This window comes from Salvelinus namaycush, chromosome 8, assembly GCF_016432855.1.
Source record: "Salvelinus namaycush isolate Seneca chromosome 8, SaNama_1.0, whole genome shotgun sequence".
NCBI classification, from domain to species: domain Eukaryota; kingdom Metazoa; phylum Chordata; class Actinopteri; order Salmoniformes; family Salmonidae; genus Salvelinus; species Salvelinus namaycush.
The window spans coordinates 13,962,079-13,976,699 of NC_052314.1; the positions used below are offsets into that span (position 1 = coordinate 13,962,079).

General features: G+C 42.1%; 1 protein-coding gene across 1 annotated transcript; it reads left to right on the forward strand.

Moving 5' to 3' along the window:
* Positions 1-627: 627 nt before the first annotated feature.
* Positions 628-14,005, forward strand: LOC120052419 (zinc finger protein 184-like). The gene is made up of 2 exons (XM_038999302.1): positions 628-851; positions 12,532-14,005. The coding sequence occupies exons 1-2, from the start codon at positions 680-682 to the stop codon at positions 13,647-13,649; spliced, it is 1,290 nt and encodes a 429-aa protein (XP_038855230.1). The 5' UTR covers positions 628-679; the 3' UTR covers positions 13,650-14,005.
* The last annotated feature ends 616 nt before the right edge of the window (positions 14,006-14,621 follow it).

Genomic DNA, 14,621 nt, shown 5'->3' on the forward strand with positions numbered 1-14,621 from the left:
ACAGTGTACAGTGCAATAAATGATACATACAAACAAAAAAACATTGTCGATTTAGGTTTGAAAAAATAAGAAAGAAATAAAGAAAAGAAAATTGAATTGGGCCCATACAAATATTAAGCAGATGTTATTGCAGGTGTAGTGAAAATGCTTGTGTTCCTAGCTCCAACAGTGCAGTAATATCTAACAATACACACAAATCTAAAAGTAAAAGAATGGAATTAAGAAATATTAGGATGAGCAATGTCGGCGTCCGGAGTATAAATATGTATATATATGTGATGGGATGTATAAAGATTATGGAGAGTATGTGGATAGAATATGTAGTATATCTAAAGAATACATAGGATAAAATAGTGTACCGTATGTTCAGCAATAGTCGAATAGGATGGGCTTGACTAGAATACAGTATATACATATGAAATAGGTAAAATCACAGTTTCTTATGGAAATACTTTTAATTATTCGGTGTGCTAACTAGTATAAAACAGATCGATAATTGTGAACATTCTCCATAATTTTCGCCCTAATTATTAATTTACAACGTATACAGGACGGTACTCTTATTCTGAAGGATTCCAACGATTCGTAACTCGGAAGTACATAGTTATTCTTGCCTGTTTAGTAGCGGTATGGATGTCTAAAGCAACACAGCTAGTTTATCAACTTGAATTGTCTAAACATGTCTCAAATACGGTTGTTGAGGGTTTTTCTCAACGAGAGATTAACAGCTGCTGCTGAGGAGATATTTGGGGTCGTTGAAAAAACGGTAGCAGAGTATCAGGAGGAAGTTGTCCGTCTACAGAGGCTGCTCGACATTGTTCTTCAACCTGAGATAAACATGCCCAGAGCAGGTAGGCTAACTATAGCACAAAGAGGAAGAGAGAGGCCCAACTCAGCGGAAAATCTGTCTACCTCCAGCAGGTGGCGTTTTTTCGTTGTTTCGCCCATTGTTTTTATGTGTATAACTCACGTCGGAGAGTTTGGTAAAGTTCAAGCATAATCCTTTGCTCAGGTATAACACGTTACAGGTCACAACATCCTAATCAGACACTCATAATACAGCTGTTTTATATATCCTAGATAGGGGCCCCACTAGCGCCATCTCTGGGTTGGCATTACATCCATTATCTTAACATCTTCCTTTTCATATATAATTAGCTCGAGCACTTCATACCATTTTAATACCACAGTGAAAATACCTATTTACATTATCAACACTCTTTTTTTATAAATGTTTATATAAGATTTTTTTTTAAATTGTCCATCTCTTAATTAAGGGACATAGTCCCCATACCGCAGGGGCGGTCTTACGTTAGCCCTTGTCCTAGTGTGTCGCACTGGTACCATATTGGGCACCTCTGGGATCCTCAGGTCCTCTCCTGGCTCTTCCACAGCCTCCTGAAATTGTGGAGGCACGGTCAGCAGAGAACTGCCCTGGTGGGGTCTTCCCTGTCTCCTCATTATGTGTCCTGCCCACACCATCCAGAGGATATTCCCAGTCTTCCAATGTAGCCCTCCTGTGCCCTATGCTCTCCTGAACTGGGCGTATGTCCTTATGGTTTTTTCGATACTTCTGGCTCTTTACTTCCACTTCATATGACCTTGCGCTGATGTGCCCTATGCATGTGCCAAGACTCCATGTAGCATCCCTGGCGTGAGGTTACAGGAGCACTCTGACAGCCTCGCCTTGTTTTATTACAGGCAGATTTCTTTGCGTGCTGGTCATAGTAATGTTTTGACTTGTCCTGACGTGCACGTTTGTGTGCCTGAACACCCCCAATGACTTTTGGTGTGAGGAGCTTGGGAGTTGTTGGCAACAGAGAGCGTGTGTGTCTAGACATGAAGTGCTGTACAGGACTGCTGCCGAAGCCCTCTGTGGGAGTATTTCTCCACGCAAAAATGGCTTGCCACACATCTGTGCCTTCCTGCATTGCCTTTGTGATGAGAGTTTTCACTGCTATTTTCACTGCTGACTCCACTTTACCATTACTCTGACTGTGGTATGGTGAAGAGGTCACATGATGGAACTCCCATGGTTCTGCAAAGTCTTGACTCAAACTGTGGCCCATTATCCGTAACTACACTACTGTCAGGTATGCCATATCTGCTAAACTGCTGCTTACAACAGTCGATGATGCAAGCGACTGTTGTGTCAATCACTTTCTTCACCTCCCAAAAATCTGAATAGTGGTCCACTATAATCAGAAAAGGAACATTATTTACTGTGAACAGATCCATTCCCACTTTAGACCAAGGACGTGTTGGTATGTCATGTGGCTGCAGTGTTTCTTTTTGCTGTTTAGGTAGATTAGCATTACATATTCTGCACACAGCCACAAAAATTGTAATTTCTTGGGTCATACTGAGTCTCTGACTTTCCTGAGACTGGCTTCGACCCCTGAGTGCCCTGCATGGATATGAGTGAGAATCATCGGGCGTAGAGTTCTGGCACTACCACCCTGTCGCCTTTGTAGACGACCTCTTCCTGCATTGTGAGTTCGTCTCTGTATGTCCAGTAGTCCCTCACCGGGATGGGCGTACTCTTTCTTGTGTCCGGGCCAGCCTCTTAGGATAAAAGACTGAAACATTTGAGAAGTCGTGTCCTCTGCTGAATGAGTTTTAATAGCATCCTGTGTCTGCGGGGAGATGTTTTGATCAGTAGCATGGTTCACATCTTCAAACTCCGCCTGTACAGCATATACTGTCTCATTTGTCCGATATTGCGGGTGACTAGTTGTTGGTAGTGCTGCTCGAGACAAGAAATCTGCAATGTGAAGCGCGGTTCCTATTTTGTATACTACCTGTAGTTGATAACGCTGAAGCTTTAGCATCATCCTTTAAAGTCGCTTCGGGGCAGACAGCTGTCTTTATTCAGCTTTAGATTCATCTCCCTTGTTCTTTGTAGGAGCTGAGTCAGGTTGTGGTCATGGTCCTGGTCCTGCACTGCTTCTTCCATTGTACCACCACAGCCGTATACCAGGATGTGCATCATGTTGCCTTCGCTGATATTCCTCTGCAGCTGGTTTCACTCCAAAAGGTAACCTTGTCCACCGGTATCTACCATGTGGTAAGGTAACTGCTCTATTCATCCAAACTAGAGGTCGACCGATTATGATTTTTCAACACCGATACCCGATTATTGGAGGACAAAAAAAGCCGATACCGATTAATCGGCCGATTTTATTATAAAAAAATGTTTTATATATATATATATCATACACACACACACATTTTTGTAATAATGACAATTGCAACAATACTGAATGAACAATGAACACTTTTATTTTAACTTAATATAATACATAAATACACACAAACACACACACAGCTCTGAAGTGACAATGATACTGAAGAGTCTGCTTAGGAGACAAATACTCTCAACTGTTTGAATAAAAATAGAGTTTAAGTTACCTGTGATGAATGTTGAAAACAAAAACTTTAATTTCTATATGCAGGAAATCCTATTTTAATAATGCGCATGGTAAGAATTGACGACCAAAGTGCGAGTCATAATTCCCATGACACCTTCTAGCAAAATCTGAAAAGCGGTTCCTTCATTTATTCCATAGGATATTTTTAGATTCACTTAAAATAAGGTCTGTGTTTCGTGTAGGCTTACACCACCGTGCCAATTTTATAACTGTGTAGATATCCATAGGACAAGGTAACTCTGATCAATATTGGCTAAATATAAGCGAAGATACATTTTTTTGTAGAGTGGATTTATGAAAATATGTTGACAAACGTTACCTTATCCTAGTGAGATTTACACGGGTATCAAAACGTCGAGGCGGTTTAAGCCTGCACGAAACACAGACCTTATTTGAAGTAGATCAAGACATTCTCTATGGAAGACATGAACGGTAAAATAACGAAGGAACCCCTTTCAAGTTCAGCCGCAAGTTATTACAGGAATTATAACGCGTCAACTATTTCTCTCTAAACCATATACAAAACGTTTATTCCGTTCCGTATTTTATCTAACGGGTGGCATCCATGAGTCTAAATATTCCTGTTACATTGCACAACTTTCAATGTTATGTCATAATTACGTAAAATTCTGGCAAATTAGTTCGCAAAGAGCCAGGCGGCCCAAACTGTTGCATATACCCTGACTCTGCATGCAATGAACGCAAGAGAAATTACACAATTTCACCTGGTTAATATTGCCTGCAAACCTGGATTTCTTTTAGCTAAATATGCAGGTTTAAAAATATATACTTGTGTATTGATTTTAAGAAAGGCATTGATGTTTATGGTTAAGTACACATTGGATCAATGACAGTCATTGATTGATTGTTTTTTATAAGATAAGTTTAATGCTAGCTAGCAACTTACCTTAGCTTACTGCATTCGCTAACAGGCAGGCTCCTCGTGGAGTGCAATGTAATCATGTGTTAGAGCATTGGACTAGTTAACTGTAAGGTTGCAAGATTGGATCCCCCGAGCTGACAAGGTTAAAAATCTGTCGAGGCAGAACGTTCCTAGGTCGTCATTGAAAATAAGAATGTGTTCTTAACTGACTTGCCTAGTTAAATAAAGATTAAATAAAGGTGTAAAAAATATTTAATATATATATATTTTTTTAATCGGTGCCCAAAAATACCGATTTCCGATTGTTATGAAAACTTGAAATCGGCCCCGATTAATCGGCCATTCCGATTAATCGGTCGACCTCTAATCCAAACGTACCTGCCAGTACCCAATTTTTGCATCCATAACCGAAAAGATTTTAGCTTTTGCCAGGCTTGGCAGTATCTGTTCAATGGCATTTGGTAATGGGCACTTGGATCGACGCAGACTCTTATTTTGCCAGGCTTTCCCACCACAACCATGTTGCTTATCCACGTAGTAGGTTTGGTGGCCTTCGTAATGACAGCCTGTTCCTCCATTGAATCAACAGCCTTTAGTATATTTTTCTTCAGTGGAATGGGGATTCGACGGGGAAGCTGTTGAACTGGTCTAACAGATTCATCCACCACCAAGTGGAGCTCACCTGGCAGAGCCCCCATCCCTTCAAAAACGTCCTCAAACTGTTTCAGTATTGCCTCTGAGGTGTTCAAGTCTGATGGGACCTTTTGTTTTTCTTTAGTGCTAACATGATGAAAGACATATTGGTGGTTGAGCTGTAGCAACTTATGCTTTTCACAAGTTTCTTCTGAATGAGAGGCGTTTGCAAGGTTTTCACCACTTTAGCACATGTTTCCCCATCATGATTGGCTTGTAGTTCACATTCCCCTACTGGTGTAATAACTGAGCCACTGTACAGCCTTCGCCTTGCCTTGCTTGGTAGTGGCTTTGCATCTCCATCCTACATTACTTGCATAAAGTCTCTGTAGCTGAGTATATTGACAGTTGAGCCACTGTCTAACTGGCATTTGATAGGGCTGCTTGGATCATAATCACAGTTATCACATGTCAGTAGGATAAGCTTTAAGTTTGTAAACCATTTTTCTTTGCCACTTTGAACAGAAATAACATATGGCATGTATAGCATGTCCGCTTCTTCATCATCATTATGATCACTGCATGTATCCTGTTCTAGCAGATTGACAGGCTTACTTTGTCTTTGTCTGCACACTTCAGCAGAATTGTTATTTTTCCCACAGAATTTGCATATAACCCCATATGCTGAGCATTTGGCTCTTGCGTGTGATGATCCACAGTACACGCACCCTTCTTTAGTATTTTTCCGCCTTAGGAGTTTTTTGTATGGAGATCAATGAGAGAGTGTCGAACAACAACAAAAAATGATGGCTTATTTGTTACCTGAGGGATATATGAAGTTTCATGATGCTTCATTTCTTACGAGTGTACTGATATAAGTAGGACACATCACATCCCAGCAACTGAGAAAAACCCCCCACTTTTTATCGGCGTTGTCTCGAGATGGCTTTGCATATACATAGTTGAGGCTAGTAGCATAGCATCTCTCTCCATTGAATACAAGCGGTTGACGTCAACAACCCTCATTGAATATTCAAAACAGGATTACAGTAATGAGATGTATCCACTAGAGGTCGACCGATTTCAAGTTTTCATAACAATCGGTAATCTGCATTTTTGGACGCTGATTATGGCCGATTACGTTGCATTCCACGAGGAAATTGCTGTTACGCGAGTGCAGCAAGGAGCCAAGGTAAGTTGCTAGCTAGCATTAAACTTATCTTGTAAAAAAATCAATCTTCACACAATCACTCGTTAACTACACATGGTTGATGATATTACTATGTTAACTATCTTGTCCTGCGTTGCATATAATCAATGCGGTGCTTGTTAATTTATCATTGAATCACAGCCTACTTCGCCAAACGGGTGATGATTTAACAAAAGTACAATCATTGCACAAATGTACCTAACCATAAACATCAATGCTTTTCTTAAAATCAATACACGGTTGTATATTTTTTTAAACCTGCATATTTAGTTAAAAGAAATTCATGTTAGCAGGCAATATTAACTAGGGAAATATATATACCGTAATTTCTGGAATATTAAGCGCACCTGAATATAAGCCGCACCCACTGAATTAAAAAAATATATGTATTTTGTACATAAATAAGCCGCACATGTCTATAAGCCGCAGGTGCCTACCGGTACATTGAAACAAATGAACTTTACACAGCCTTTAAAGGAAACACGGCTTGTAACAAAAATAAATAGGCTTTTTAAACGAAACACGGCTTGTAACAAAAATAAATAGGCTTTTAAACTAAACACGGCTTGTAACAAAAATAAATAGGCTTTTAAACGAAACACGGCTTGTAACAAAAATAAATAGGCTTTAACGAAACATGGCTTGTAAATAAAAAAATAAAAATTAGCAGTAAACAGTAGCCTACCAAGAAAGTCATTGGTCACTATCTTCCTCCTGTGCACTGAAACCACTGAAGTCATCTCCTTCGGTGTCGGAGTTGAATAGCCTCAGAATTGCTTCATCCGATGTTGGATCGTTTTCATTGTCGCTCTCGTCACTTTCATCCGGAGGCAAATTCCCCGCTGAGCTCATGCTGCCCTCTTCAATACTTTCGAAACCCGTTGATGATAGTGGATTTTTTGACAATGCTCCACGCTGTCAGGACCCACTGGCAGACTTGACCATAAGTTGCTCTTCGCATGCGGCCCGTTTTAGTGAAGGATTTCTCCCCACTTGTCATCCAAGCCTCATTTTCGAGTTCGGGCCATCTGCTTTTCTTTCCTCTGAAAGCTTTTGTTGTCTTTTTGCACTGAGTCAGTTTCTCACGCTGCTGTTTCCAACGTCTTATCATCGACTCATTAAGGCCAAGCTCCCGTGCAGCAGCTCTATTTCCTTTTCCAACAGCCAGATCGATCGCCTTCAAATTGAAAGCTGCATCATATGCATTTCTCCGTGCGCTCGATTTACGTCACATTATGTGACGGTGCTCAGTTTTTTGGCGGCATGAATCTTGTGAAAGCGGGAAAAATCCATAAATTAGCCGCGTCATTGTATAAGCCGCGAGGTTCAAAGCGTGGGAAAAAGTAGGGGCTTACAGTCCGGAAATTACGGTATATACACACACACCGGCCAATTAATCGGTATTGGCTTTTTTTGGTCCTCCAATTATTGGTATCGGCGTTGAAAAATCATAATCGGTCGACCTCTAGTATCCACCAATCCAAATAATGGATAAGCGGGAGCTAGACAGCCCGCAGTGCCGGTTTGTGGACAACGACTCCCATTGTTAGGGCGGAGAGATGTATCTTAATCTGTGCTATAACCCAAGATGTACTCTTAAAGGCGCTGCATGGTCAATCCGACGTCTGCATTGGCCGTGCAGCATTTACAGTGTTACGGGAAAAGTCAGGGCATTCATACTTCTTGCGCTTCACGGAACAGCGCAGAGCTGTTGTGAAGGAAGTTGTCTTCTTTTACTTTGAGATTGGGTTGGTGGATCGCATCCATTTTTTTTATGTGCATACACCACCATCTACTGTACTGGAGTGTGAGGACAATCATTGCCTACCTACATAAAATGTTCTTCATCAACAAGTCCTGTTCCTCTAAAAAGGTGAAATAGAGCCCTAAACACCACTTCCCTCCACCCCCCCAAACCCCAACCCCGTCCAGCCTCTCTAACCCTTTCACACAATCTCATACAGTTCACAAAATATCAACATTTGCTCTGCCGTTTCCTCCACTAAACGCTCATCACTCAGACCTGTTTAATTTCTCCCTATCATCCACAACGTGGCATTCAAACCTGTGTGCCCAAACCGTAGTCTACTCCACACAACTTCCTCTGTCCTACATCCCATACTCCTCACCTCTTCCTTTACTGACCGGTGCACGCCTACCCTTACTACTAGCATCCCACTCCCTTTGCCGAAGATCGGTCCCTTTTGCCCGGATCAAGGACTTGACTTCCCTGCGGCCCAGCAAGACCTGAATATCTACCCCCTCTTGCCTCACCGCACTCTTAGCCACCACACCAGCCTTCTCATTACCCTCTACACCTACATGGGCGGGAAACCAGCAAACGCTTATCACCACTTCCATCCTCTCCAATCCCATTAACAGCACCATCGTCTCTACAAACAAGTCTCCCCTATCCAACCTGTCCGTCCTCACACTACTCAACATTGCAGCCCAATCAGAGCAGGTTACCACTCTGAGTAGTTTCAAGGAAGTTGTCAATTAAGTAAGTTTGTGTTTATACAGGACCTCCCGCCTCCACCTACTGTCAACCAATCATGTCAATGCGGAGCAAAAAGGAGCCCTCCACATTGTTACGACATTTGGGAGGTGCACAGCGATGCGGTACGGAGCTCAATTTGGCCTCTGCAGGCCTCCGGAGGCTCCACAATTGCAACACACCCTCCATACGGAGCCTATAAATAGGATTTTAAGGAGCCAAACTTTACCGTTACTCTTTAAGGTCCAAGGACCTTGTGTTATTTTCAGAAGTAGACTGACTCTGGCATCCAAATCAGCCAAATACTCCATCTAAACGTGAATCGATTCTCTATTGCGAAACGGTTCTCGAAACATAAGGCCCTTTACTTTCATATCACATCAAAATAATTTCACAAATGCAAAACTTACCCACTTACTGTACACTGTTTTAACCCACTTACTGTACACTGTTTTAACCTGCTTTATCACAGTTGCAGCCGATTTCTTCCGTTACACACAGATGTTTGGAGCATGCTAGATAGCTAAGTAGCACAGGTGGTCCCTCTGTCTTCCGTAAACGCGCTGTAACATGGAGATATGGCCGTGTGTATCAATAAAGGTGTGTATCAATTAAACTTTTTTTGTTTTTTGAAAATTATTTCTTGCTGTTAGCAACGGGTGTGGCTGAAATAGCCAAATCCACTAATTTGAAGGAGTGTCCACATACTTTTGTATATATATATATATATAGGTGTATTACCTCAATTACACCGGAGGTTAGTGGCAACTTAATTGGGGAGGACAGGCTCGTGGTAATGGCTGGAGCGAAGTGGAATGGTATTGTTGTGGAAATTCTTACACAGGGACACAAAGTAAATCTTAAATGAATCATTGTTTATTATCAGCGCACTGGAGAGGTTCCAACAAACTTGATGCACCATAGTGAACGTCTGTAAGGAGCTCTAACGGGGCAGTCCCATTAGTTCTCTTATATACTGAAGACAAGTCATTTATTCATGATTTAGCTTATTCATAATTCATTCATCATTAACGTTTTCTTCATGCATGTGACAGACCAATACCTCACGAGGCTTCTCTAAGCTGAGACCTTGAAACTGAGATATATTTCGTTCTCAAAACAAGGTTCTGGGCGTACTGCCGAATTGCAGATCCTGATACTGAGGGTTCGTTCAATCAGTCACGGTGATTAGAAAAGCACAAACATAACATTTTCCATCACAGTATCCAATATATCACACAGTTTCCATGTTTTTGCTGCCATTCCATTCACTCCATTCCAGACATTATTATGAGCCGTCCTCCCCACAGCAGCGCACTGCTCAACTACCCTTTCCCCTGCACATTGACTCGGTATCGGTACTCCTTGTATTTAGACTTTATTTTACCATTTCATTTTTTATTAGTATATTTTGGATATCTGAAATTATTTTGATGTGATATGAAAGTAGGGGGCTTTGTGTTTCTAGAACTATACCACAATTAAGAATCAAATCAAATTTGATTGGTCGCATATACATATTGCAGATGTTATTGCAGGTGGCAGCGAAATGTTTATGTTTCTAGCACCAACAGTGCAGTAATACCTAACAATACACACATATCAACAACAAAAAATAATAAAGACATTTAGAAATATCAGGACGCGCAATGTCATAGTCCGGAATATGAATATACATGTATATAATGTTGTGTATAGACATTATGAACAGTATATGAATAGAAAATGTGTCTACAGCAGTAGTTATATAGGATGAGCCTTGAATAGAATACAGTATATACATATGAAGTGGGTAAAACAGTATGCGTACATTATTAAACTGGCTATGTACATAGGGCAGCAGTCTCTACGGTGCAGGGTAGAGTACCGGGTGGTAGCCGACTAGAACAGTGACTAAGTTATTGGGTGGAGGCTGGCTAGTAGTGACTATTTAACAGTCTGATGGCCTGAAGATAGAAGCTGTTTTTCAATGTCTTGGTCCCAGCTTTGATGCATCTGTACGTACTGTCTGCTCCTTCTAGATGGTAGCAGGGTGAACAGGCCGTGGCTCGGGTGGGTGAGGTCCTTGATGATCTTCTTGGCCTTCCTGTGACACCGGGTGTTGTAGATGTCCTGGAGGGCAGGCAGTGTGCCCCCGGTGATGCGTTGGGTTGACCGCACGACCCACTGGAGAGCTCTGCTTTTGTGGATGGTGCAATTGCTGTACCAGGCGGTGATACAGCCTGACAGGATGCTCTCAATGGTGCATCTGTAGAAGTTCATAAGGTTCTTAGGGGCCAAGCTAAATTTCTTTAAGCCTTCTGATGTTTAAGAGGCATGTTTAAGAGGCACTGTTGCACCACTGTCTGTGTGAAGGGACCATTTCAGGTTGTCAGTGATGTGCACGCAGAGGAACTTAAAGCTTTTGACCGTCTCCACTGCAGCTCCGCCGATGTGGATGGGGGCATGCTCTCTCTGCTGTCTCCTGTAGTCCCTGATCAGCTCCTTCGTTTTGTTGACATTGAGGGAGACGTTATTTTCCTGGCACCACTCCACCAGGGCCCTCACCTCCATGTAGGCTGTCTTGTCGTTATTGGTAATCTGCATGCTTGATGATTGAGTTGGAGATGTGCGTGGCCATGCAGTCAAGGGAGTACAGGAGGGGGCTGAGCACACACCATTGTGGGGCCACCATGTTGAGGATCAGCGTAGCAGAGGTGTTGTTGAACAGAATTCTAGCATAGGTATTCCTCTTGTCCAGATGGGATAGGGCAGTGTGATGGCGATTGTGTCGTCCGTGGATCTGTTGGGACGGTATGCAAATTGTAGTGGGTTTAGGGTGTCGAGTAAGGTGGAGGGTATATGATCCTTAACTAGCCTCTCAAAGCACTTCATGATGACAGAAGTGAGTGCTACGGGGCGATAGTCATTTAGTTCAGTTACCTTCACTTTCTTGGGTACAGGAACAATGGTGGACCTCTTGAAGCAAGTGGGGACAACAGACTGGGATAGGGAAAGATTGAATATGTTTGTAAACACTTCAGCCAGCAGGTCTGCGCATGATCTGAGGACTCTGCTTTGTTAACATCCTCTGTTTCACGAAATCATGGCTCTCTCCGGATATACTGTCCACATCTTTACAGCCAGGGGGGGTCTCCATACATTGCATGGAAAGAAAGAACTCTCTGGGAAAAAGAAAGGTGGAGGTGTACGTTTCATGATTATCTACTCATTGTGTGTTTGTGGTTAACGTACAAGAACTGAATTTTGTTTGGTCTCCCTATCTGGAATGCCTCACCATCAAATGCCGACCGCATTACCTCTCGAGAGAATTCTCTTCAGTCATCGTCACGACCATGTATATTCACATTTTGATGGAATATTTGGCTGTTTTGGCTGTCTGAGCCAATTCGCCTCTAAGCAGAACATATAAGGTCCTTGGACTATAAGGAGTAACGTTAGGCTCCTTTAGTTTATTATTGGGCTACCCAGGCCCATGTTGTGCATCTAAAGGTTAAGAACATAAATTGTGAATGAATGATATTGTATTGTATTGCACCCTCTAAACTTTTTCCACTGATCCCTTCTCCAATATTCATGTAATCTGTTGTTGCTAGCAATATTCATAAAAAATACAATTGTATTTATATTTTGAGATCTGGTCGCAGACTCCCTGCAGTGTCGGACCCACTTTGGGAACCCCCGGCTAACTCGTTAAAAGTTTGTCTAGCTCAACCTTCATTTTTTAAGACATTGGATGTCAAAGGTAGTTATTTTTGAGACAAAGTTCAGGATTAGTTGATTTATTTTAGATCAGTAGACGTTAATTATTGCAGGCGTAGCAGACAGGAGGTAGGTCTACATGTCATTGAGTTTTCTGTTTTCTCCTTTCCTCCAGACCGCCAGCAGTGTACTCTCTCTGTCTCTGAAGAGGAGGTTCCCCCTGAGCAGCAGCAGTGTGAGCAGGAGTGGAGCCCCAGTCTGGGACAGGAGGACCCAGAGCCCATACAGATTAAAGAGGAACAGGAGGAACTCAGGACCAGTCAGGAGGAACAGCCGCTTAAAGGGCTTGAGGCAGAGACCATAGAGTTCATATTCAATCCTGTCTGTGTGAAAAGTGACCGTGATGAAGACCCAACTCAGCCCTCACATCTCTATCAAGCCCAAAAGGAAGGCAACGGAGAGAGAGACACTCTACCTAGTACTACAACTGAAAAGATCAAAACAGAACCTGATGGAGACATCTATGTAGAATCAGAACCAACCAGTGTCTCTCAGCCTTTCTCTACAGTAAATCCAGACTGTTCGTCAGCTCAGAGTGAAAACAGTCAAAGTGTCAGTGGTATGGAGACTGGAGGACCTCCGTCAGGCTTTAACCCAGTCAAATCAAAGAGAACAAAGATGGTAAAAGGACAAAGCTCCTGTGTCAAGAAATCTACACAGTTGACCCTCCTGAAATCACCCAGTCAAAGTCATGCTACTCCTTGTTGTTGTAAGGTGTGTGGCAAGTCTTTTTATCACATGGGTACATTAATTAAACACGTGCAAATTCATACAAAGGATGAAGAAGGTATTTGTGGTGTGTGTGGAAAATGTTTTCAGTCCACAGAAAGTATGAAAGATCACTTCCAAACTCACATTGCAGATAGGTTTTGTTGTCATGTTTGTGGTAAAGGGTTCACCTTAAACAGTAATCTAAAAAGACACATGAGGAGCCACACAAGAGATAAACCATATGGCTGTCATTATTGTGGCCAGGGATTCAGCACTGGCAGCACTCTGAATAGACACATTAGGATTCACACAGGGGAGAAGCCATTTTGCTGCCCTGATTGTGGCAAATCATTCACTCAGAGTGGACATCTAAAAATACACATGAGGACCCACACAGGGGAGAAACCACATAGCTGCCCTGATTGTGGCAAAGGATTCAGCATTGCCAGTAATCTGTCAGTGCACATGAAGATTCACACAGGAGATAAAAGACAAAAGGATTCAGCACTGGCACCAATCTGAATGTGCACATGAGAACTCAGGGGAGAGACCATACCGATGTCCTCATAGTAGAAATGTATTTCCCAATCAGGTACATTGAATAACAGACACACCAAGGAAGCACTTTAAATGTGTGATACTGGCAGTATTTTTCTAAATGATAGAACTCTGATAAAGTAACATGAAGAACAATCACAAGAGGGAGGAAACATGACAGTGTGCTGTTTGGGGAGAGGTCTGGAGATAGAAGATTGAGAGGCACATTGTACAGTGCCTTTAAAAAGTATTCATACCCCTTGACTTATTCCACATTTTGTTGTGTTGTAGCCTGAATTCATAATGACTTAAATACATTTTAAAAATCCCCTCACACATCTACACACAATGCCCCATAATGATAAAGTGAAAAGAAAAAGAAAAAAAGAAGAAATTAAATCTTATTTACATAAGTATTCACACCCGAGTCAATACTTTGTAGAAGCACCTTAGACATACAGACAATCTGCTTTGCACATCTTGATATGGGGATTTTCTCCCATTCTTCCTTGCAGATTTTCTCAAGCTCTTAAATTAGATGGGGAGTAGCGGTGAACTTCAAGTCTGGGCATTGACTGGGCCACTCAAGGACTTTCATATTCTTGTTCTGAAGCCATTCCAGTATTAATTTGGCTGTATGCTTGGGGTCATTTTCCTGTTGGAAAGTATATCTTTGCCCCAGTCTAAGGTCATTTGCACTCTGAAACAGGTTCTCATCAAGGATTTGCCTGTATTTGACTCCATTCATTGTTCCATCTATCCTTACCAGTGTCTCAGTCCCTGCCGCTGAAAAGCATCCCCATAGCATGATGCTGCCGCCACCATGTTTCACGGTAGGGATGGTGTTAGACGGGTGATGAGCTCTGTCAGGTTTTCTCCAGTCATAGCACTTTGCATTCAGGCTAAAGAGTAAACTTTTTGTCTCATCAGATCACAGAATCTTTTGCCTTATGCTCA

Excerpts from the sequence above, each read along its gene's own strand:
- LOC120052419 (XM_038999302.1), top strand. The coding sequence starts at position 680 with ATGTCTCAAATACGGTTGTTGAGGGTTTTTCTCAACGAGAGATTAACA. Across the intron at positions 852-12,531 it reads GATAAACATGCCCAGAGCAG|ACCGCCAGCAGTGTACTCTC; the intron begins GTAGGCTAACTA and ends CCTTTCCTCCAG.